The sequence below is a fragment of the Babylonia areolata genome, chromosome 18, assembly GCF_041734735.1.
Source record: "Babylonia areolata isolate BAREFJ2019XMU chromosome 18, ASM4173473v1, whole genome shotgun sequence".
Lineage (NCBI taxonomy): Eukaryota > Metazoa > Mollusca > Gastropoda > Neogastropoda > Buccinidae > Babylonia > Babylonia areolata.
Window position 1 is genome coordinate 5,489,339 of NC_134893.1, and position 25,431 is coordinate 5,514,769.

Sequence of the window (25,431 nt, forward strand, 5' to 3'; positions counted from 1 at the left end):
AGCACTTGGAACTTGGGGTTTCTGACCAAGGATAGCATCCATAAGTATCCATATCAATCAATCAATAGTGACTGTGAATTTTTGTGAATTTTATTACCATGAACAATTTACAACTTCAGAACCATTCACACACAACAGTATTGATACAAAATAATAATAATACCAAAAGTTCACTCAAAAAACAAGAGAGGACCCCATGTGGGACACAGGTGGCTATTCCTTTTCATGAGTCATTTCCACCAGTTGGCTCTGCTGTGGAGTGAGGACTTCGGCAGAGTGCTCCTGGCGCCACTGTGTCAGTCTGTCCGCTCCCAGCTCGGCATGCAGCTTGTTCATCTTGGCTTCAGACTTGGCCACCTCTTGGTTCATCCTGAAAGTGTCACCATTCACATCAGCAAAACCACATTTCATCTGACATCATCGTCATGACTTATCCTATATATTATGTTCCTGTTTTTTGTTGTTTTTCTTTCCAGTTTTAAATTTGTAGAATAAGTTTCTTCACAAACAGCACAGTGATACAAAATCTTGGGAGGCTTCATCAAAAGGAGGTGAAAAAAAGAAGATAACCAAATGGATGGCATACACAGAAACAGGGGTTGGGAGGGTTTTAAGTGGGAGATTGTTCATAGACTATTAACACAATGCACACCAACAACTGGCAAAATTCTGTAACAAGGTTTTTCAAGAATGAGAGAATATCACAGTACACATGCGCACACACAGAGATCAGAGAAAGACCAGTCGCACAGCAGAGCAGACTGCTTTATCACTGTTCAATGTCAGTGACCCAAGCAGTTTCCTCAGATATGTTGTCACCCTGGAAGGCCGTTTGGACAACCACACACATACAAAATCCCACATACAGCTGGAATGCACTCGCACATTCTGGCATAATCTGCAAGTGAATCCTGAAATGTAATTGGCATCTCTTTCCCTATAGATTTTAATCCACCAATATGACTTAAGACAAACACAGGTAAAAATCAGGAACACCTGAGCAACTCCCAGAGTCTGCAATGAAATAAGGAAATAATATATGCTCCAATATCAGTTTTTGAAATTCTGGAAACATAACTTGTAGCTGTATTGAGAAAGGGATTATGAGCCTTGTAATTTTTTCACTTGTGTAAACACCATACCTATGGCTGGCAAGCATAATGCAAAAACAAATGCAGAGGTATTTACAGCTAAGCACTTAAGAAACGCATATCTTGTAAAATCAGTATATCCAGACTGGCGGCATATCAACACGACAGGTATTTCCTATACCAGCGAGAGGAAGACACAGTCATGTAGTCCATTTTCAATGAGACCAGCATAGCAGAATAGCTGGCGATCCAGTGACTTTATACTTCAATGCACTCTTCTGAATGTACCTGTAGAGAGTGCTCACAATATCTGGTTTGTAAGCTACATTCACTGAAACCACATAAAACTGAAAGAACTGCTTTACCTTCTGCTTTCTGACAATGCTCTGGACAAAAATCTGTTCATCTTTTCTTCATCAATATTTTCTCCAGGACCACGGCTTATCTGAAACCAAACAAGACCCTATCAGTTTACTGGGATTGAAATAATGATAAAAATTAATGTCAGTTGGCTTTATAAAACTAAGTCAATGTTATGAGACTGGCACACATGTCTCTGATAAAACTGGTACATTATTATAGACAATTAAGCTCTACATTATATATTCACCAGAATAGATAAAATACAAGAGGTGAAATAAAAATGGTACAACTGCATACTGTCCTGAGAATTGTTGGCATAATGTAGTTTTTAAGCAGACGGGAATGATAAAATGATAATTAATGCTTTTCTTCTTCTTTTTTCCTTTTTTTCTGTGAAATATAGATATTGAACAAATATTCTGGAGATGTGATCATCACCAACATCTTTTCATTTTCAGCAAATGGCTATGACTGCTGTAAGGGTAAAGACAGAAATGAATAGAATTTGATGACATTCCTTGTCATTTGTGAGCTGGATTATTGCTCTTATGAGAATTACTGCTGTTAACGTGCAATCGGACATATTCCATTTATTATCACTCGGATATCACAACCTGGCTTTTGCAACCTGCTGTAACATCTCTACTGGTAATTTTAATTGTTTTAAAGTTTTAAGAACTGCTCTCCTGCTTCACTTCCAGTTTTATCACTACAAACCAGTTAACCGTGATTCTGAGCGTTAGATATTTATGGAAGAGAGAAAAACGAATTGCCAGGCACATTTAAAAACATATCACACTTGCGTTTGATAATCAGCTTTGAACCTTACACTCTGTTCAGCGAGCTGTGAAGCTATGAAGTCTTCCAGTTTGTTATCCTTGCTATCGGGTGCGTTGTTCATGTTAGTATTGCTGTCTTCAGTCGTTTCGTCGCTTCCACCGGACGCCATTTGTAAACAATACCAGAATGAGGCGTTGACACGGAAGTAGCACATGCTGACCGTGACCTCTAAGGAATAACATGTGGGCATGGAGTTCGGCAGGAAAGATTCTGTAGATTTCACAACGTTTGCTGTTGTCTGTACTTAGAGATCCAGGCACACCAAGCCACTTGAGACAGAGGAAGAAAAGACACAGTTTACAGCAGCAACATGGCCTTATTAGCAGCAAGCAGACAGCTTGGCTCAGCCTTCGGAAAGCAATTGAAAGCAATGTCAACGCTGCATCACTACTCGGCTGCTTCGGCACTGAAGACTGTTCAAAGAACCGCCTCAGGACTAAGATACTACTCCCACCCACCCCAAACAGACGTTGAACCTTTTGGATCTGATTTGGCAGAAACACAAAGTGCTAGTAAAAGTAAGCAAAAATCATTGAAATATCAGAAGAAATTGCATAATAGAGTATTTACTGATCAAGAGTTAGCTGATAACAAAATGTTCAGAAATCACACTTTTGTGTCAGAGAATCAAGAAGACAATTTTGGCAACTTACCGCAAAGAAGAGAAGCCAGGGAGGCATCAGATCATTCTCCAAGAACAAATCAAGACAACAGTTTTCATGGAACACTTGATACAGACCTATCAGACACGAAGATGAAAACAGAACAAAAGAAGCCACAAAGTGAAAGTCCTTATAACGGTGTATCAAATCCTAGTGCAAAAATAAGCAGAAGTTTTCCACAGAGAGGTAGAGGAAAAAAGCAGAGTTGGAATGATGAATTTGGAACGTTGAGTGAGGACAGTCTTGCTGACAGAATTGAGGAGTCGCTCAGTACTAGAGTTGGAAGCCATGAAGAGAGGTAATTATTATTTAACTTAAAACATTGACTATTTTACACTTAACTTTTGGTGCAGTTACAAAGTTTGCATAGTTAGACAAAGCCTCTAGGGGTAGTTGCTAATAGAAGAGAATGATATGTTTCATTTAAAAGTTCTAACTCAGTAACTATAGAGTCATTCACAATTGTGTACATTCATCCAAAAACAAGAAGAGCTTGTTTTGTTGTTGTTGTTGTTTAGGTGAACTGTACATTAAGTAGTGGCTGTTTTCCAAGGAAACACTGTATATTGTAACTGAATATAGTATTGTAACTGAATATAGTATATGTTGGAGTCCTCTTTGCTGTTCTGGAAGTTAAGGCAGAATGGCTCTAGGTTCTAATTAGCTGTAAAAGTGTACCATTTGAATATCTATCACTAATTAACACTAGAGTGCAGTTATATCCTAAGAAAGAGAGAGTGGGTGATAGAATTAAGGAAGAAAAGTTCTACTTATTTCAGAACTTTTTCACAACTTTTTCACCCTCTATCATTCTGCAGACTGCTAGGGAAAGGTTATGGGAGAGACAACTGATTAATAATGATGCAGGTGATTAGTATGGTTCTCTTCAAGTACCTGTAGGTATATATATCAACAAATTATATTGTATTTGTGATTTTATGAAGAGTAAATACAGAGATAGATATAATTCATTATTTTACGTTAAGTAAGTAAGATTATATGGAGCTGCTCTTTTGAATTTATTTCAGATTTTCTGATGATGAAGATGAGGAAGAGAGCATGCGCATCCGTCTGTCAACACGGAATCGGCGCCGTATTCCTGAATGGTATGGCAGGAAAATCCTGAAGCTTGGGAAGCGAGGACAGGTATGAAAATGGTAGAACTGTGCAAGTAATGTAGATAAAATGGGTGTCATAACAGTACAAGTATTCAAAAGGACTTACTACTATACAGTTACTGAACAGAGGCTATACAATTGTCTGATTATTGTAAATGGGCTACATGACTATATATATACTTATTTTAAAGGCACAACATAAATGTACACTTATTCTAAAGGGACCACTTGATGGTTCATTTATTCTAAAGGGGCTATATGAATATACAGTTATTTTAGAGGGGCTATTTGGCTGTATAATTTTTAAAAGGTTTCATTACTGTACATCCTACATCCTACGGTACTTTATCATGTAACAAACTATTCTACATTAGCAAAATAAGGCTAATTCACTTTCAAGAGGTTTCTCATTTTATAAGAAAGAAAGTTGCGTGTGTGTATGTATTTATGCACATTGTGTGTGTGTGTACGCGTGAGTGCTGCATGTGAGCATGTGTGTGTGTAAGCTGCATGCATGTATATGTGTATGTATGTTTGTGCTGCATGTGTATACTGTGTTTGCATATGTTAGTGTGTTTTTGCTGCATGTTTATGTGTGTGTGTGTGTGTGTTTGCTGCATGTTCATGTGTGTGAGTGTGTGTGTGTGTGTGCTTTTTAATGAAAACCTGGAAAATGCACTCTGTGTTTTCTGCTGTCAGGTGCGTGATGCCATTGAGGTGTTTGAGGACTGGATGCTAAAGCAGGACCGTGTCATGCCAAACTCCTACGTCTTCACCTGTCTCCTTACCGTGCTTGGTCGAGCTGGCTACACCAAAAAGGCTTTCTCCCTCTTCCACAAGGTAGGCACAGATTTTTTAAATTTTACTTTTAAGATGAGATGGGCAGGAGGAGATGGCTTGGAATTTATTTTTATTTTGATAGTTTTTGTGACAAAGGCTTCATATCGTTCAACTACATTTTGTCACATGAAGCTCTGGCCTAGTTGTAATGCACTGGACTAGAAAGTGAGAGTCCACAGTTTAAAAACCCACGTTTGGTCTGGGTGCAAACTGTTGATCATATGATGATTTGGATACTTATATAGCACCTGTCCTTAGTCGGAGACCAAGTTCTAAATCTAAGCATTTTACAAACAGGAAAGCATTTGCACAACAGGCTGCCTACCTGGGTAGAGCCAACTTACACAGTGACATCTGCTATTGGTCCCTCATTATTTGTGTCCTATGTCATTCAATTAGATTTCATTAATGCACACATGCACTCTCATACAGATGTAACATATTGTGAATAGGACCGTTTTGTCTGTTTAGCCCGCTATGTAGGCAGCCATACTCCGTTTTTGGGGGTGTGCATGCTGGGTATGTTCTTATTTCCATAACCCAAGGAACGCTGACATGAATTACAGGATCTTTAACGTGCATATTTGATCTTCTTCATGCGTATACACCACTGGGTGCTGGAGGTCTTTTGTCTCTTGAACACTTTTGATCTTGATGCCCTTGTTTCTTAAGGTTTGTCATATAGAATTATGTATGCCTTTGGTTACATACGTAAAAAATATACAACATCCAAGATGTTGGTGCAGATGAAGTCCATGGGAATCCAGCCAAAGCCAGCCACATACACTGCTCTCTTCAACGCCTGTGCTAACTCCCCATGGAAGAGTGATGGGCAGACAAGAGCAGATAACCTTATCCGTCAGATGAAAGACAAGGATGTGCGACCCACATTCATCACGGGAAAAGCAATGGTGAAAGCCTTTGCCCTGTGCGGTGATCTCAGACAGGCATTTTCATTGGTGGACGAGCTGTCGCAGGTGTACCGTCCAGACCCAGAAATCTTCAGCTTTCTGCTCATGGCATGTATATCGGATAAAAAGGAAGGCTTTCGTCACGCTGTTCAGGTACTGTTGATACTGCTGGGTGAGAAATAAAATTGATGCATAAAAAGGATAGTAATATCATATGAAATAAAAATAACTTTTTGTTGTTGTTGTTGTTAGAAATACCAAGAAATGTTAGTGAACTGAATTTTAAGCTGACATATGTGCCTCAGAAATAAACTCACTAATTTTTTTTTTTTTTTTTTAAGCAATAAATGGAAAAAATTGCTGCAAAACATGCACTCATGCACATACACAAACAGGTGCACACTTGCATATATATGTGCACACTCAAATACGTACATAAATGCACACACACACAGACACAGAGACACACACACACGTAAAAATTGATTTTTGCATTTTTCTTTGTCTTTACTGTTGGTCATCACTTCTGACCTTCTGTCTTTTTTGTAGATTACCACCAGGTACTCAAAGTTTCACTTTCAGATTACTGAAATTTTACAGAAAATATGCTGAAACAATGTTTTTAGAACCTTATGTCCTTGAAGTAGTAACTTTTTTTGTGTGTGCACAAATTGTGGAAACTTCCAGCCAGTCTCCTTGTTGAAATGATCATTGACATTTTGTTAGTGTTTATGCTGCACAAAATAGCTGGTTCAGAATGTTAACACCAGAGTATAGAACTATGCATGGTAGATTTGTGAGGAACCTTGCTGACAGATGTGTTAATGGTCTGTCATGGTGCAGGTGTGTGAATGATGCTGTCATGGTGCAGGTGTGAGAATGATCTGTCATGGTCCAGGTGTGTGAATGATCTGTCATTGTCCAGGTGTGTGAATGATCTGTCATGGTCCAGGTGTGTGAATGATCTGTCATTGTCCAGGTGTGTGAGAATGATCTGTCATTGTCCAGGTGTGTGAAAGATGTGTCATGGTCCAGGTGTGTGAGAATGATCTGTCATGGTCCAGGTGTGTGAGAATGATCTGTCATGGTCCAGGTGTGTGAGAATGATCTGTCATGGTCCAGGTGTGTGAGAATGATCTGTCATGGTCCAGGTGTGTGAGAATGATCTGTCATGGTCCAGGTGTGTGAATGATCTGTCATGGTCCAGGTGTGTGAGAATGATCTGTCATGGTCCAGGTGTGTGAGAATGGTCTGTCAATGTCCAGGTGTGTGAGAATGATCTGTCATGGTCCAGGTGTGTGAGAATGATCTGTCATGGTCCAGGTGTGTGAGAATGATCTGTCATGGTCCAGGTGTGTGAGAATGATCTGTCATGGTCCAGGTGTGTGAATGATCTGTCATGGTCCAGGTGTGGCGAGTGATGCGGCAGATGGGGGTCCAGCCAGACCGGCCACTCTACAACCTGCTGCTACGCTGCGTCAAAGACTGTGGGGTGGGGGACACCTCATCCTTCACTTCCTTGCTCTCTGGTACCGCCACAACATCACACCTTGACGCTGGGTCTCCCCAACAGATGACTGCCATCCCTTCAGGCGCCAGAGCAGATTCTGTTGAAATTCCGGCAGTGGAACTTGAAGCAGAATTCAGTACACCATCTGTTGGTTGTGAGCAGAGTTCTCATGAGTCCGAGGCCCTGGACACAGAAAGACAGGAACAGCCAACAGAAAACAGCAGTGAGCTCAGAAGTCTGGAGGTGCAGGAACACGTTGATTCTGGGCACACTGTTCAAAGCGTCCCCTCCACGTCAGCACTCACAGTCCATTCTTCCGTCACAATTCCGGACATCTTGGCTCCAACTCAGCTTGACTCTAGGGTCGTGTCTCTCGGTGATCTGTCCACAAAGGAAAACCGCCTGTTGCTGCTGGGTGGGGTGAAGGGCTTTTTGAGTCGCATGAAAAAGGACAGGGCTGCGCCTGATGTGATCACATTCACACAGCTCATCAGCGTGGCCACGCCCACGGTGGAAGCAGAACAGCGGTTGCTGAACACAATGAGATCCAAGGGTGTGAAACCTGACATCGATCTGGTCAACGCTCTGATGCACAAGCGATGCATGAGAGCTGACTTTGCTGCTGCCAGGGTGAGTCATATTTACGAATTAAATCATTCAGATGGTGCTGTAGGTAATTACAATAAGCAGTGTGGTTGTTATCATTCAGATGGTGCTGTAGGTAATTACAATAAGCAGTGTGGTTGTTATCATTCAGATGGTGCTGTAGGTAATTGCAATAAGCAGTGTGGTTGTTACCATTCAGATGGTGCTGTAGGTAATTACAATAAGCAATGTGGTTGTTATCATTCAGATGGTGCTGTAGGTAATTACAATAAGCAATGTGGTTGTTATCATTCAGATGGTGCTGTAGGTAATTACAATAAGCAGTGTGGTTGTTATCATTCAGATGGTGCTGTAGGTAATTACAATAAGCAGTGTGGTTGTTATCATTCAGATGGTGCTGTAGGTAATTACAATAAGCAGTGTGGTTGTTATCATTCAGATGGTGCTGTAGGTAATTGCAATAAGCAGTGTGGTTGTTATCATTCAGATGGTGCTGTAGGTAATTGCAATAAGCAGTGTGGTTGTTATCATTCAGATGGTGCTGTAGGTAATTGCAATAAGCAGTGTGGTTGTTATCATTCAGATGGTGCTGTAGGTAATTGCAATAAGCAATGTGGTTGTTATCATTCAGATGGTGCTGTAGGTAATTGCAATAAGCAATGTGGTTGTTACCATTCAGATGGTGCTGTAGGTAATTGCAATAAGCAATGTGGTTGTTACCATTCAGATGGTGCTGTAGGTAATTACAATAAGCAGTGTGGTTGTTATCATTCAGATGGTGCTGTAGGTAATTACAATAAGCAGTGTGGTTGTTATCATTCAGATGGTGCTGTAGGTAATTACAATAAGCAATGTGGTTGTTATCATTCAGATGGTGCTGTAGGTAATTACAATGAGCAATGTGGTTGTTACCATTCAGATGGTGCTGTAGGTAATTACAATAAGCAATGTGGTTGTTACCATTCAGATGGTGCTGTAGGTAATTGCAATAAGCAATGTGGTTGTTACTTAGGTATTAAAGTTTCCAAAGTCAGCAGGAATACGGACAGTACTAATAAGTAGATCTTTGATCATTTTTCAGTTTTGTATATGATTTTTTTTTTTTTTTTTTTTTTTTTTTTTTTTGGTTGGTGGTTTTTGTTTTTAGTTTGCTGGTCATGTTAGCCTTCAAATAACAATGATAATTATAATTATTTTTGTGAACTGACCTTTTGTTCCATCATTGCTGCCATAGAATTTACATGAAATCAGATTCTGGTTTTTTTGCCGTTCTGTGAGAATATTGTATTGTATTGTATCATACTGTATTGTGTTACTCTTTTGTCACAACAGATATCTGTTTGAAATTGGGGCTGCTCTCTCCAGGGAGAGTGCATTGTGACACTGAGAATGCCACCTTTTTTTTTCTTTTTTTTTTTCTGCCTGCAGTTTTATTTTTCCCATCAAAGTGAATTCTCCTACAGAATTTGGCCAGGGACAACCCTTTTGTTGCGGTGGGTTCTTTAACGTGCGCTAAGTGCATGTTGCACATGGGACCTGGGTTTATCATCTCATCCAAATGACTATTTTGTTTGTATTTGTATTTCTTTTTATCACGTCATATTTCTCTGTGTGAAATTCGGGCTGCTCTCCCCATGGAGAGCACGTCGCTACACTACAGCGCCACCCATTTTTTTGTATTTTTTTCCTGCGTGTAGTTTTATTTGTATTTCCTATCAAAGTGGATTTTTCTACAGAATTTTGCCAGGAACAACCCTTTTGTTGCCGTGGGTTCTTTCACGTGCGCTAAATGCATGCTGCACACGGGACCTCGGTTTATCGTCTCATCCGAATGACTAGCGTCCAGACCACCACTCAAGGTCTAGTGGAGGGGGAGAAAATATCGGCGGCTGAACTGTGATTCGAACCAGCGCACTCAGATTCTCTCGCTTCCAAGGCGGACGCGTTACCTCTAGGCCATCACTCCACTGACTAGTGTCCAGATCACCACTTAAGGTTTGGTGGAGGGGGAAAATACTGGTGACTGTGGGATTCTAACAAGTGCGCTCAGATTCTCTCGCTTCCTAGGCAGACGCATTACCACTTGGCCAACACTCCACCATTGACTTGGTTATTGTTACTTTATTGTTCCTATGGTGTATCTTACAGGGGCTTAGTGAGCTGATGGTGAAGTACAGGCTGACAGCCAATCAGATGACATTCGGAATTCTGGCCATGACCTGTAAAACACGGGAAGATGCTGAACAGTTACTGCAGGACATGGAGGTCAGTGAGGGCACTGGGACTTCTTGGAGTCATGTATCGCATCTTGTCCTAGGTCGTTTTTGTTTTGTTTTGTTTTAGTTTGATCAGTAATGTATTGCTTAATATTCTTGAATCAGTTTCAGCAATCATGTGTCACATAGTATTCTTGAGTCTTTTTCTTCAAACTTCATCCAGTTACTGTCTTCTTAACTTTGAATTAGCAAAATAGATGAATAGACAGAAAGACAAATAAAGTTTTTGAAAGTATTTATCTTGTAGCTGGTCTGGATAAGGTAAAAAGAAAGCTAAGTTACTTCAAGGTTTTAAATGTTTGTTTTTTTATGAGACACGCGCATCTTCAGAACGTGCCCCCTCTCCTACCCCTTCCCTGGTCACACATGTTTCCACAGTTTTTTGGGTGTCTCTGTGTCTCTGTTAGATTGCTTTTTGTGCATTCTGCCAACAGGCAGCTGACATGGCACCCAACATGGAGATCCTTGGCACGCTGATGTATGCCTCAGGCATGAAGTTTGGCTACAAGCTGTGGGTGCTGCGCCAGGCCCAAAAACTGGACATCGTGCCCAACACCAAGTTCCTGCACAATGTGGAGACCGGTCTGGCCCTTGTGCGACAAAAGATTCTCAGTGCAGTCAGTGTGACACTTCTTGTGCTCTTTCTTTGTCACTTTTTTAATTTTTATTTATAGCAGATTTTGTGTAGCATTCATGAATCTGTCGGTACGCTCTGACATCTTGAAACTGAAACTCCCTGGACCTTACGCTTGGAACAAACTCCCTCTTTCACTTTGTCAAATCTCTGCACTCGGCTCTTTCCAAGGCTGGCCTTAGAACCTAATCTCTTTGCAAATTAGCATCTTCCCCTTCCCCCCTCTTTCTATAAGTACTTTATCTACCTTTCTGAGCACATGTATTTGCAAGTTTTGTCTTTCTTCCCTTTGATTCAGAATTATGCATGCGTGTTAATGACCAGTGTGGAATCACTTTATCTTGGCATAAGATTCATAGCTATAATAGATATGTTTATCATTGTTATTTTTTACTCAGTTGTGTAAACAAAGTGAGTCTATATTTTAACCCGGTGTTCGGTTGTCTGTGTATGTGTGTGTGTGTGTGTGTGTGTGTGTCCATGGTAAACTTTAACATTGCCATTTTCTCTGCAAATACTATGTCAGTTGATACCAAATTTGGCATAAAAATAGGAAAAATTCAGTTCTTTCCAGTCATCTTGTTTAAAACAATACTGCACTTCTAGGATGGGCACAAAAAAATAAAAAAGAAGCCACATTATATGCAAACTGAATTTACTGTTATATTTTTTTTTTTTTTATTTTCTAAACTTGGCACTTTGATCTGATATTCTGACACAACAACAAGAGCAGTTATTTTTATCATTTTGTGTTCAAACAGGAACTTCTTTTGCTAAGCATGAAAGTTATATTTATTTTGCATGTCTTTGGTGCAGCTAGTAAAAAAGGGAAATTAATCTGCAATTATTGCTAGGGGGCTTAATTTGCTTTCAACTGATCTCTCTCATCTTAACCTCTTGACTGCGCTGTTGACGTACGGCGTACGTCATGAAATGTCGCTCAGCAATGCTGTATTGACGTGCGCCGTACGTCATGTTACAACGTTCCATGTTTCGAGTCCCGCATTACAGAAAATACAGTCTGCTAACCATTAAATTAGCTCACCTGAGAGCTCTTTATCTCCTGAGTTCCATAAGCTAAAATTATTCATTGGATTGTCATATTTATGGCGAAAGTTTTGCAAGTTTGTACGAAGCTCAAGTTGTGTTTGCAAAGCCATGGCTGAACGCAGACAAACCCAAACACTTGCACTTGTATTGAAAGAATTCTTTCGCGATGCAAACAGTAGGGATGAAGATTGTGGACTGAATGAGACAGAACTGCGTGAAGTTGATGCCGAAGACGCTGATTTTGACAGTGGACGGGGGTGAGAGGTGGCGTTGTGTGACGAAACTGAAGACAAGCAAGCTCAGCTGATTCAAGATGCAGGTGGGTGTTTTCGAGGTTTGTCAGTTTATTATTTGCTCTCCGTTTGTTGTAACAATGAATATGACTGCATTGTGTGTGTTTTGAATGTGTTAGCTGTGGTAAGTGGCTTCGTCAGTCACTGATCAGTGTGTGTGAGTGAGAGTCAGTCACGTGGGTACTGTGTCTGACCATCACAGCCCAGGGGGGCGTGGCTTGCTGGCTGGCTCATTGTTGATGACAGCGTGTGTCGCTCGCCTGCAGCTTTCTGTGTGTTCGTTCCTGAGTGTGTATTGGTTTGTTGTTGTTATTGTTGTTGTTGTGAGAGAGAGAGAGAGAGGGGGAGGTGGGGGGTCGGGGGGGGGGGGGGGGGGGGAAGAGATGATGTTTATAAAACTGAAATCAGAGAATGATATACAGAACTGTGTGTCTAAATTACTTTGTAAATGCAACACTTGTAGAAGTGTGTGTGTGTGTGTGTGTTGTCATTTTGTTTTGTATGAGAAAGAGAGAATGAAGGGGGTGTGGCATACCATGAACCAGTTTCAGTGTGTGTGTGTTTTGGGGGGTGGGGTAGGTATGTGTGTGTTTGTATTTCAGCTTCTGAAAACAATCAGAAATAAAATGGTACCATTTCATGATCATCTTATATGTAAAAAAAACAAAAAACAAAAAAAACCCAAACCCAACAGACTTAGTCTTTTATGCAATGTGTTTCAGGTATGCAGCATGCTGATGATCATGATGTTCATCCTGGACCATCTGGAGCTGACAACTTGCCACAAACCTACAACTGAAGACCAGCAGCAGCAAGACCAAAAGGCAGTAAACAAGCCTCCAGCAATTCTGGATTACAACAAAAACATGGGTGCCATGGACCATCATGACCAACAGCTGCAGCCCTACGATGTCACAAGGAAAACCTTGAAGTGGTACAAATAGCTGTGTGTGCATTTTCTACAAATTGCCATGCTGAATGCACACATCCTCTACAAAAAAGCAGGCAACAGCAGTACACTCCTGGACTTCAGAAGGATGTAATTAGTGCCATGATTTTTGGTGACCAAGACACTGCTAAAGATGACCACGCTGTTTGTCTTGTGTGGACGACACTTCATCCCACCTACCCCACAGAAGGCCTGGCCACAAAGGAGGTGCAGAGTCTGCTGGAAGAAAGGACAAAGAAAGGGTGTGGGGTTCTACTGCCCAGACTGCCCCAGCAAACCAGCACTGTGTCTTGAAGACTGTTTCTGCAAGTACCCCACACAGCGTTTTTACTGGCGGTAGATCCTGGGTGAGTACACCCTTTTCATTGTTTGTGTGGACTGTGTTGGAGTCTTATGCACCTGGACACTGTTGCTCAGCCTTGACAGTGTGTGTGGTTGATCACAACAGTCACAAGAAAGACAGGTTGATAACCTGGTTGATATTGTAGTACCTAAATGATGGAATGACAGTCCCAATTTTTTTTATTAATACATTTGATGGAATTTTTCTGTCAGATTGACTCATTATTTGAACATGTGAGTATCAAAAACAAAATCTTGGTTCATTTTCCTTTCATTTGATATATACTTTTATGCACTTATCTTCAGTACTTTTTGAAATATAAGCAAATTAAAATCATTGGCGTGTTTTTCCTGTTTTTCTGAAAATTTTCTCAGCATAGCCCATAGCAAATCGTACTAGCAGTGAAGGGGTTAAACATTACATTTTGAAATTATACTCAGTACATAAAAAGCTTGTGTGTTTTGCTCTCAGCGTACAGGGCTTTCACTATGTTCATTCGCCCAAGTGGTCTTTTTCGGAAAATACTAAAATCAATATTACGAGTGGACTTTATAGATCTATTGGCTGAGCCCTGAAGGTAATAGGCAAAAATCAATTGCGTACACATATTTATACATATTCAAAGCACGTGCTCATACGAACGACTTCATTTTGTTTCAAGTTGTTGACCTGCCCGTTCAATCCTATATTCAGTCGACAATACTAACTTGTACATCTATGTAGATCCAGAGAAAACAACTAAATGTTGCAGTGTGATTGCGGCGATAGCCACGTCTCCTTTACCTCGGACTTAAAAAGAATTTTTAATTGCCCTTAAAGATTTTTTGAATGCCCAAGATACACCAGAATAATATGATTTAAACAGCATTCTCACTGCGAATACCGCAGTCGATTTATCGCCCTTTAAAAAAGCATATTTAAATGTTATATTTTTGAACGTCAGTTATGTAATGGGTAAGACAGTTTCTTCTCACCCGAACACGCCGTTAGGATTTTTTTTTTCTTTTAACCCGAAGCTTTATAATAACAAATACAGAACACATTTTAACAATTCAATTTTTTTTTTTTTTACTGTATCACAAGTGAGTCTTGAAGGCCTTGCCTCTCTTGTCATTCTTGTTATCATTCTTGTTATTAGCGAGTTCCACTTACTAAGTGGCTGTTTAGGACTTTTGCTTTTGTTTTTTATCACAGTAGGTATTCTTTACTGTTTTCAAACATTCTCTTGAGAAACAATAACTACAACACTGTTTATTTGCCCTGCATTTGTCTGCATGGCTGAGAACATATGTGCTTTCATTTTCAATGCAAGTGCATGTGTTTGCAATATTTTTTCCCTGAACATGTAACCAGCACTTAATCATTTGAACCATATTGGTATGTGTTGGCAAATAATTTCCTTCAAAGCGCCTGTTCTGTGCATGTGAATATGTGTGTACATATATGTCTGTACTAAATGAGTCTGCCTGTTGTATGCATGTGTGTGTGTGCATGTCATACAAAATGAGTCTATGAAGACATGCCTGAAGTGATGGTTCCTGTGTCCCTGTGCTGACGTTCCAGGAGAAACAAGGGCAGACTGACAGCCACCTCCTGTCCCCAGTCTTCCAGCAGACTGTGGAGACCTTCACACACCACTACGAGGCCTGGCTGAAACAGACCCAGGTTCAAACCCCTCGCCACCCATGGGCCAACTTCAGGCCTCCCTCCACGGACCAGAAGGGTGCCACTTCTGCCTAGGCATGGACATTAGCACCGTCACTCTTTCAATGTTTTGAACGCAAGTCTGTCAGAGGCAGTAGCTTCATTGCTGTTGGTAGATTTACATGTTGTCAGACAGTTGCGTGTGTGGTACTCAACGGTGGATTAACAATCCTCAGACAGTTGTGTTTGGTAGATTAACACATTGTGTATCAGATGTGGAAGCACTTTGATTTCCAATTCACAACTATACAAATACATCATGTGTGTGTTTGAGTGTGTGTGTGTGCGTGCGTGTGTGTGTGTGTGTTACTCAATGGCACTTTCACACATTGTCAGACAAATAAAAACAATGTTTTAGGTGTTACTCAATGCATGACTGGTAGGATTACATGTAAATTATCAAAGGTGGTTATGGTTTTCTGATTCATGAAAACATCCAACATTTATTTGTCATATGTTGCACTGTTTAAAAATATGACAAGCGGCGAGAAAAAAAATTGACAGAATGTGCTGTTTGAAATAATGTGTGCAAGGATGCCTGCATGTCTTTATATGTCCATTTTGCAGGAAGCAGAACAAAACCATGTGTTAATCTTTATCAACAGAGTGTCCAGTGATAATTGTGTGAATGAAAATTTGTGTAATCTGATGTGAAGTCTGCTAATGACATTTTGTATTATATCTTTGTGCAAATGTGCATGGATACATGAACACCTATGAAGTACATTATTTCTCTTTTTTAGAATTTATTTTAGATATAATCTAATGATTTGGATGTGTAGGTGTGAAATGACATACATGAAAGAACAGTATGTTGTTCAAGAACAAAACCTATATTAATAAATCACACAATATTTGTAATAATAAACAACACATACTTTGAAAAAAAAAAAAAATCAAACACAATAGCAACAATCTCCAATTTATTCTGGACCCCTCACACTGGCATAGAAATCATTTATATACAAATCAGCAGCAACAAAACATTTTTTTTTTTTTTTTTTACCAATCATAAGGTTTTAAGAATCCTTCATGTCCTTGCAAACCAATGGCGCCGTTTCACAACTTAAAAAAAAAAAAAAAAATTCCCGACATTTCACTGACTTGCATCTTGCATTGTTACACACTAAACATTTATTATAAAAGTTTACTTTGTACCCTTCAGTGTATACAAAAAAATTTTTTTTTTTTAATTCTGGTTAGTACAGAACGTCCACTTTCTACGTATATTCTCTGTGAATCCCGTATTATTCTGTCATTGTTGTACTGGTACAGTTGCATTCATTATTTGAATCTGCACTGTTTGATGCTTGAGGTCATGACAGGGGATAGCACTACTTGTCTCTGCTGGCTGTTGTTTGTTGAGGGGCTGTCTGTATTGTCAGGCTTTGGCTCTCTCTCTCTCTCTCTTCTGCCCTTCACCAAGTTTCCTGGGGTCTGCCACTGTTTCTTTTCCCCTGTGGTGTCCATCTACCTGAGTGCTTTTGTGGGCACTGAGATGAGGGACATTCTGCAGACATGGCCCAGCCATCCCTAGCAGCACGTTTTGGAGATGGTTCTCACTTCTTTTCTGTGCTGTTGATTCTCACTGTTGGGACAGAAGATCCTTAAAAGATCTTCCATAGGCATTACATCTGGAAAACCTCCAGCTTTCGTTTGACAGTGACTGTTGTTTTCCACCAATTTGATCCGTATAAAGGGAGGTATGATTACACCAACAAACAAAGAGAATACATATTGTACATCCTTTTTCTTGTCTGCACAAGTAACACAGCTGTTTTATTCATACTGACTACAGTGATAATTTTTTTGTCTACGTTTCTTCTTTCTTAATCCTTCCCCTCACCTCCAAACCCACAGTCTTGAGAAAATATTAAGCTTCTTTAAGGAAATTGCTACCATTAGCTTGAAAAAGAACTGCAAGAGTGATACAGGTTATAACTGGCTTGTATAAAGATATAAAATGCAACATATAGAACACCAAACGCAGAGAAACCAACAAACGAAGTACCAGATTGTATCACAATTTCCACTGGAGCATCCCTCATTAGAAAACAAGAAAAGATTTTCCACACAAACATAATTTATTTACACAGGTTATTGACACTTTTTATATTTCAGAGGAAAATATGAAAAGGAATATTTAGGGTTAGAACAACACTTATTTATTGTAAATATATGATCTGTTTTGTTCCCAGTGTGCACAAGTGTGTCAATGTGCAAGCAAGCTTCCGACCCTATCAACTTACAACATGCATGCAAAATATATAACAGCAACAAACCCAGTGACTTTCTCATCTCATATACCTTTTTTTTTCTTTTTTAACTTGTAGTTGTACACACAATGTACACAACAGTAGAAGTGTGTAAAAATGAAGAGGAAGTCTCTATGTCTGTTCCTCTGTATTTCCTATTAAAAAACAACTTAACAATGTGCAAACTGGCTGGACATGCGAAGTTGCACTGGCTTGACGTTGTCTGTCCTTGTAACAACTGTAGTACTCGCTTATGGTATTACTGAGGTTAGGTTTTCATATTTCATGCAACTGAATGACAACAGTGTACTCTGATTTCAGTTTGAACCAAAACTGATTTGATTTTGGATAAGGAATTATGGGGTCATAAAAAAACACACCATGTTCCGAGTTAAAATCTAATATATATTTCATTATATATTATTAGTGGTGTCTCCTATCATTCCTCTGGTTCACAAGTTCACAGTAATACTGTGAGATTTCACTGTGGCTACAAACTTTGGATTTTACATTTCGGTGCTCCTTGTTAAAGACCAACATTACAAGGGAACTGTGAAATATTTGGAACCTACAAAGAACTTAAATAGTGAAAACAATTTGTAGAAAGGATGGGGCAGGGTGTAGAACCTGTGTGTGAAGCAGCAATTAAGTCATCTGCTCTTAATTTATATGAACAGTTAAAATTCAATTGCATTAAAAAAAAAGAAAAAAAAAAGGACGTATTATTCAGAGATCAAAACTTCTCCTTTGTCCCACAAAATAAGACCTCCACACACACACACACACACACACACACACACAAATGCACACACCAGTTCTTTGGAAACACTACATGCTTCCATCATCGACTTGGAGAAACACAGTAATCTCCACAAGTCCTTCCCTACCAATGCCACTGAGCATCTTTCTCACTTTCTTCACACTCACAATACTACTCTAAATTATTTCCTTTTCCCTGACCTTTAGATAAGCCACTGGAAAACATTTTTTTTTTTTTAAACATAGCTAGCAAAACAATTACTGGTTCCAAACTGGCCCACGATCAGAAGTGCGTATGGGGTATGGGTAAGGGAAAAGAAGCAAACAGGCAGAATAAATATTGAGTTTATAAGTAGCTAAAATAAACAACTCACTCTCACATAACTCAAACATCCCGAGCAAGAAATCTCAGCAGCATTCACTCCTTCACATATTCTGATCTTTCTCTCAGAAAAGACCAAACACTGTCAATCATCTCATGTCACTGTGCTCACATCATCAACATTCTCTCAAAAGGTACGTTCTACTGGATCATTTTCGCTAAACATCCATTTTCACTTTCACTCCCTCAGCCTCCATTTGCTCTTTTATTTTATTTATGCATAAGTTTCTTCTCACTTTGCAATGGTCATCTGAGCAGATATACATCGTTTCAAATGTCAATATTTCACATTTATTCCATCCATTTCAATTCTTTCTGAACCAGACATCCATGCTCATGTTTTGCACTTTGAATATTTCACACATATGCCAAAAAAACAAAACATTCATACCTGATACACTCAAACTTTCCACTCGTCATCTGAGCAAAGCATTCATTCTCATCAAGCCCCACATTCTCAAAATTCACAAGCTTCAACATTATTCAAGCATGTACACTTTCCTCCCACAGTATTTATACCCTCTTCAATAGCACAGTCACGAATGATGTGGATAAGAATAAACATCAACCGTCTCATTTCTGTGGCTGGTTGGACTCTGCCTTACTGTCTGAGGCTGTGGTTGATGCTGCTGTGAACATCTGCAACATGGCAAAAAGGAACACCAGTCAAAATGGAGACACAATTACACACATACATGCCCATACACATACACACACAAAAACAACAGCACCACCAAACATAAACAAAACAACACCACCTAAATAAAAATAGGAGAAGCAAAATGTTCCAGCATCATGAAAGAAAATATATTCTTTATAAAATAAACCAACACTGCTTTGATCACAGAGAGAAAAGTCACAATGCATTAACAGTACTTACTGATTTAATGAACTGTGCTGTGAGGAAGTTTCGTGCGACAGAAGACATCTTCTGCTTGGAGCCCATCTTGCACCTCACATAACCGAAGAAGTTGGCACCAGTCATTAAGGTCCCAACTACAGCAACCATCTGCACACAGAACATAGCTGGTAATAGATTATTATCATTAACAAAGGGCATGGTATATCAGTCTAATTAACTCTCCAAATGACAAAACATATAGCATTTTCTCCGGTCAACACCACTTCTGGCTAAAATGTGTAGTGTGTTTTTGTGTGTTTGAAAGAAACATTCAGATAAAGATACCTTCTTGGGTCTTTCCTTTAAAGGGAAACAACTGATTTAATATCATTCCATGCTCTGTGAGGGTTTCATTCAGACTGATTTGGCCTAATTAGTGTGTCTCAAAACAAACACAGAGAAAAGCAACTGGATTGATTTATGTTTTCTGGTGTCATGGATGGGATTCGAGAGCAGGACAAAGATACTGATGAGACAAATGAAAACACGTAGGACTGTTTGACATACAAAAGGGGTGATGTGTGACAAAATCTATTTCAGAGGCAAGGCAAAAAATCAGAAGACCAACAAAGACTGTTTTCCTTGAAAATTATTGACAGTGATATGTTGTATTCAAGACATCGGAGACTTTTTTTTTATTTTTTTTTATACTGGCTTCAAACAGAAGAATTTTGTATGCATAAGGGGTATCAAAATGACATTAAATCATCAGCCACTCTGTATCTAAAAATGACAGAAAGCAATACCAGCTGATACATGCTCTCCCGCTCCCTCCATATCACTACACTCACACACATGCACATACACAAATATGCATGCACACATACCTCACACACAAAATTACTACAAAACACAATAGCAAGACCATCACAGAGCTAGTGCACTAATCCCTGTTTATCTTATATTCAAGGAGAGACAGGCAATAATAAAATATCAACAATGACAACACTAAAGACTACACACCTTCACAACCCTAAAAACACACCAACCATAACATTATCATGAAAGAAATAAATGAATACACTGGAACAAATAAGATCTCTCTTAAATAATTTTACAGATAATTACTGCTTGCAGATCATCAACCATAAACAGGATTCTTTTCAGGTATTACTCAATCATAAAAAAAAACAATGACGTGAATCCTTCACACACACACACACACACACACACACATATTGTGTTAGAACCTTAATTATTGAATTTGTTTTTAACATAATCAAATAATTACAAAACCAGAAACAGCTGGCAGCAAAATGATTGATGACAAACAATGGCTAATCATTTTAAATAACCTGCATGAAATATTATAACTGTAATGTTTCAGAAGGAACATGACGCTTACAAGCCATTTGAAGTTAATGCTGAATAGAGCAACAAAGCAGAAAACAACCCAGAGGATTTGGGAGACCACCATAGACAGCCAGAATATCCGTGACTCAACAGCTGAGATCTTTCGGCTGCCTGGTGTGCCCTGTAACATCACAGCATAGTTGAAGACAGCTGGGAAACAGAAAACTGGGTGAAACAGATGTCAAAATTATGTACTGTAAACAATCAAATGACCCTGATTGTAAATATCAGAAATTTCTGACTTGAGACCGAACAACAAGGTTAAAGCAGCTGACCTATCAACAGGTACAAGCATCCTCGTTGACATTTAGTAAACACGTGCATGCAGGTAATTTTTGTATGCATTTTCCCTGTCTTGCAATGACAGACAGGACAGAGTTAGGCTTGTTAATTTAGCTGAAGTACAATTACGACCCTCAATTCAATTAATGCAATCCATGAGTAGGATTCAAACTGTCGCCCTACCCTTTCCTCTAAAAAAAAAAAAATAAAAAATTAAAAAATTCTTTCTCCATTTTAAACCATATGGCAGACAATGTCAGAAAGCAGATAAAGGCAATGAATGAACTATTTGACTGAACTTAGAATGGACAAAGTATGAGTAATGATACTCACCTTTCTGGATTCAAACACCCAGTGACTCTGGCCCTCTTCATCAACATAATTCCACCACCTCAGGCCAACTAGCAGTCTTCCTGAAAGGTAAACCTATAGTTATCACATCAACATAGTACCCGTCTTTTTCTCCATTGTTACTGCATATAGAGACATTCTAATATTATTTGTCACAATTATTAACATGATTAGATACTTGCTCCATTGCTCCACTAAACTATGACCCTAACTCGCTAAATCACAATCATAACTACGTTAAATTCACAACAATAAGTTGGACAGAAAAAATATCTCATGATGACTTTATGCAGTAAAAGTTTAACAGCTAATTCTGTGTCATTTTAAAATCTAAACACAATATAATATTTATAAAAAGCTTGTGATCCATGACCCCAATTCACAAACAAATCAAAACTGTTCTCTAACTCAGAAGAGAGGTCTCTCCACACTTATTTCTCAATTTTCTGTTCAAACCTATTCAGTCAATGTTTCCCCCCAAAATTGTATAAATTTTTGTGTGAGGAAAATACTTGAATACATTATCAACTGCAGCAGTTACCCCAACCCCCAAGCCCCCTGCACCATCCCCTTCCATAAACAAAAATATAAAATTGTCGCAATTATACTTCAAATCAGTCACAGAATCCAACCTGTGATGTTTTTTACTGTCCAGAAGTCCATGCACAGTAAAAGCACCAGGACGATGAAGTTGGTGATAAAACTGGAGCTGAAGAATTCACACATCACATAGGTCAGCACTGCAGCCGCACGGAAGAACACATGGAAGAACACAGCAACAGGGTGCCTGAAAACAAAATAGAACATAAATTATGACAGGTGCAATATCCAAGTGGTTAAAGTGTTGGACTTTCAGTCTGAGGGTCCAGGGTTAGAATCTTTGTGACAGCACCTGGTGGGTAAAGGGTGGAGATTTTTCCTATTTCCCAGGTCAACATATGTGCAAACCTGCTAACGCCTGAACCCCTTTCATGTGTATACACATGCAGAGGATCAAATATGCATGTTAAAGATCCTGTAATCAATGTCAATGTTTGGTGGGTTATGGAAACAAGATCATATGTCAATGTTTGGTGGGTTATGGAAACAAGATCATACCCAGCATTGACACCCCCGAAAACGAAGTAGGGCTGCCTACATGGCAGGGTAAATATGTAAAATCTTACATGTCTGAGTGTGTATCTGTGCGTGCCTGAAATCTGACTGATCAATGAATGACACAGGAAACAAATGATGGGCACACAATGGCAGTTGTCAGTCAGCTGCATCCAGGTAAGCAGCCTGTTAGCAAACATCATGTTGCAATGAAATAATGAAAAATAAAAACACGCATAAACCACACATCCAATCTCTCTTTCTCTCTTATACCATATAGTCACACCTCATCCACACACGTTTAATTGATATGAGAAAAACAAAAATAATGAAATCAAGCAACTGAATTCTTTCACTACACACATCACACAAACATATTGAGAAAGTTGAACACTGTACTTTTTTTTTTTCATCCCGTGAAACAGACACACATTACTCACTTTAGTCGCTTTTGATGGTCCAGCTCATCCTCTTCTCCAAAGTTCAATGTCACATCATCCGATTCCTTCATAATGCTCTGTAAGAAAAAGTGTGATAACAGTACTCTCTCACACACACACACACACACACACTGATTCCCCTTTACCCTTCTTTCATGAGCCTGTTATCACTGTTGGAATTTTTGGTTCCAACAGAACAGTCAAGTGTTATGACTGTGGTAAGGTGAAAACATGTCATATATGTAATATCAGGCAAACGTGTATGCACACACACACACACACACACACACACACACACACACACTGGGAGGGAGACAGAGACACAGTGTGAGAGAGAGAAAAACAGACTGACAGAGAAAGAAACAGAGGGAGAGTGCACACTCAAATCTTCAAAATGTTGACTGGAGTGTTTGCCCGAAGTGTCAATTGCAAACCATACAGCTGACAGATCTAATTATTTATGGCGCGGTTTAGAAGCTGGCTTTCTTTTCCTTTACTGGTATTCTGTTTTGGACGATACAAGCAATCAACAGGTTTGAGCAGCATCTGTCAAGTCACAAAGTCGTGTTGATTCACGACAACGCTACAATCAATAATGCCCCGCTTGGTATTTTAAGCCAGAAATGCAATACGTTAGTTTTCCCAGAAATGTTATAGCCGTATTCGGTCCGTCTGTCCCACAGATGTACTGGAAATAATGTCATTGTACAAGAAATACGCAATCTATTTTCATGGTCCACTACTCACACTGGTGTCGTCTGCCATGTTGATACGTCAACACGGAAACGTGGGTTTCCCGCAACTTCCTTTTGATGTCATTTCCGGTAAACAAAATCCGTCGAGCCCCCCTCCACCGCCTCTTCTTCTTCTTCTTTCCCTTGACTACCGCCATCATTGTGAAGATTCTGTAGACTATAAGGGGGGTTTGCGTGTTTTTGAGGTTTCCTGAGGTAGAGGTTGCTGAGCCAGGGGGTGGGGGGGAAATATGGGGGGGGGGGAGGTGATCAGATTCGGGATTTGAAGCCTTCCAGGGTTGGGCTGAGGGCAATCTCAGCAGGAAGGCTGTTCCAGTTTGTTATGGTTCGGGGAAAGAAAGATTTTTGTCTGTACAGCGTCCTGCAGTTGGAGAGGTGGTACGCTGCTGGGTGCGATCCTCGGGTCCCCGTGGATGCTGAAGGATTTTGAGAGGGCTTGTGGCATGTGTTGATGATAAGACTGCCGCTATAGAACTTATAAAAGTTAACCAGTCTTGCCTTTCTCCTTCGCTCTTTGAGGGGGGACCACTGAAGAGTCTCCATCATGTCTTGCACACTGGATGTTTTCCTGTGTCGATGGGTTGCCCAGCGAGCAGCCCGGCGTTGTACTGCCTCAAATTTGTTATTGTCCTTCTCTGTATAGGGGTCCCACACAGAGCTGGCATACTCCAGGGTTGGGCGGACCAGTGTTTGGTAGGCTTGCTGTTTGATGCGCTGGGAGCCTACTTTCAGGTTCCGTCTGAGTAGGCCTAAGGTCTTGTTGGCTCGGTTGGAGACATTGGAGATGTGGGGGGTCCATCTAAGATCAGAAGTGATGGTGATGCCGAGGTATTTCGATTTGCTGACTACATCAAGGGTGTGGCCACGAAAGGTGTACTCTGATGGCAGGGGGTCTCTCTTCCGGCTCACTTGCAGTGTCTGACATTTGTCAGGATGGAAGCTCATAAGCCACTTCTGCTCCCATTCTGCGAGGCAATCGAGATCCTTTCATAGGGCTTGCTGGTCGCTGGTGGAGGAGATGGTTTTGTGGCACAGAGTATCATCAGCAAAGAGACGAGCAGTGGAGGACAGTCCAGTTGGCATGTCATTGATGTAGAGCAGGAACAGGCAAGGCCCAAGAACAGAGCCTTGGGGGACTCCAGATTCTACAGGAACAGGACTGGAAGTGGCTCCATCCACCACTACAGACTGCTGTCTGTCTGATAGGAACTTCCTGATCCAGGTGTGTACTTTCTCTGTGATGCCAATGGAGTGGATCTTGTGGAGCAGGAGGGAGTGGCAGACTTTGTCGAACGCTTTGGAAAAGTCCATGATGAGAGCGTCTGTCTGTTTTCCAGCTTCAAGGTTTACTGAGAGCTCATCTACAAGTCCGATGAGCTGGCTTTCACAGGATCGCTGGTGTCTGGAAGCGTGCTGTGCTTCGGTGATGATTCCATTCTTTTCTGCAAAGTTCATACAGAGCTTGTGATGATGTGCTCCATTATTTTGCATGGTATGCTGGTCAGGGAAATAGGGTGGTAGTTTTCTGGGCGGTAGCGCTCGCCTTTCTTGAAGACTGGGGTGACGTTGGCCATCCTCCAGTCTCTCGGAACTACTCCGGTGTTGAGGGAGCACTGGTACAGGAGTGTGAAGGCAGGAGCCAGTTCTTCGGCAAGCTCACGTAGCAGT

The 25,431-nt window shown here is 40.2% G+C and overlaps 3 protein-coding genes across 3 annotated transcripts; 1 reads left to right on the top strand and 2 right to left on the bottom strand.

Annotated features, from left to right (window-relative positions):
• Positions 1 to 72: 72 nt before the first annotated feature.
• LOC143293149 (uncharacterized) lies at positions 73 to 2,408 on the bottom strand. The gene is made up of 3 exons (XM_076604065.1): positions 2,284 to 2,408; positions 1,457 to 1,536; positions 73 to 370 (listed from the first exon to the last, which is right to left on the bottom strand). The coding sequence occupies exons 1-3, from the start codon at positions 2,401 to 2,403 to the stop codon at positions 214 to 216; spliced, it is 357 nt and encodes a 118-aa protein (XP_076460180.1). The 5' UTR covers positions 2,404 to 2,408; the 3' UTR covers positions 73 to 213.
• Positions 2,409 to 2,459: 51 nt separating this feature from the next.
• LOC143292385 (pentatricopeptide repeat-containing protein 1, mitochondrial-like) lies at positions 2,460 to 18,438 on the top strand. The gene is made up of 8 exons (XM_076602608.1): positions 2,460 to 3,254; positions 3,985 to 4,102; positions 4,774 to 4,914; positions 5,661 to 5,978; positions 7,234 to 7,965; positions 10,090 to 10,206; positions 10,652 to 10,834; positions 15,050 to 18,438. The coding sequence occupies exons 1-8, from the start codon at positions 2,605 to 2,607 to the stop codon at positions 15,224 to 15,226; spliced, it is 2,436 nt and encodes an 811-aa protein (XP_076458723.1). The 5' UTR covers positions 2,460 to 2,604; the 3' UTR covers positions 15,227 to 18,438.
• On the bottom strand, positions 17,333 to 23,806 carry LOC143292386 (Golgi apparatus membrane protein TVP23 homolog B-like). The gene is made up of 7 exons (XM_076602609.1): positions 23,756 to 23,806; positions 23,009 to 23,085; positions 22,106 to 22,260; positions 21,456 to 21,535; positions 20,833 to 20,961; positions 19,467 to 19,595; positions 17,333 to 19,225 (listed from the first exon to the last, which is right to left on the bottom strand). Exons 1-7 carry the CDS (start codon positions 23,771 to 23,773, stop codon positions 19,160 to 19,162), a joined length of 654 nt encoding a protein of 217 aa, XP_076458724.1. The 5' UTR covers positions 23,774 to 23,806; the 3' UTR covers positions 17,333 to 19,159.
• Between the last annotated feature and the right edge of the window lie 1,625 nt (positions 23,807 to 25,431).

What these genes read in the sequence shown, in the direction of transcription:
- LOC143292386 (XM_076602609.1), bottom strand. An exon ending in GACCATCAAAAGCGACTAAA is followed by an intron (nt 22,261 to 23,008) that starts GTGAGTAATGTG and finishes TTTTGTTTTCAG; the next exon opens with GCACCCTGTTGCTGTGTTCT. An exon ending in GGGTGTTTGAATCCAGAAAG is followed by an intron (nt 20,962 to 21,455) that starts GTGAGTATCATT and finishes GTGATGTTACAG; the next exon opens with GGCACACCAGGCAGCCGAAA.
- LOC143292385 (XM_076602608.1), top strand. Translation starts at nt 2,605, where the DNA reads ATGGCCTTATTAGCAGCAAGCAGACAGCTTGGCTCAGCCTTCGGAAAG. An exon ending in AGCTTGGGAAGCGAGGACAG is followed by an intron (nt 4,103 to 4,773) that starts GTATGAAAATGG and finishes TTCTGCTGTCAG; the next exon opens with GTGCGTGATGCCATTGAGGT. An exon ending in GCTTTCGTCACGCTGTTCAG is followed by an intron (nt 5,979 to 7,233) that starts GTACTGTTGATA and finishes GTCATGGTCCAG; the next exon opens with GTGTGGCGAGTGATGCGGCA.
- LOC143293149 (XM_076604065.1), bottom strand. Translation starts at nt 2,403, where the DNA reads ATGGCGTCCGGTGGAAGCGACGAAACGACTGAAGACAGCAATACTAAC. An exon ending in CACAGCTCGCTGAACAGAGT is followed by an intron (nt 1,537 to 2,283) that starts GTAAGGTTCAAA and finishes GTTTGGTTTCAG; the next exon opens with ATAAGCCGTGGTCCTGGAGA. An exon ending in GCATTGTCAGAAAGCAGAAG is followed by an intron (nt 371 to 1,456) that starts GTAAAGCAGTTC and finishes TGACACTTTCAG; the next exon opens with GATGAACCAAGAGGTGGCCA.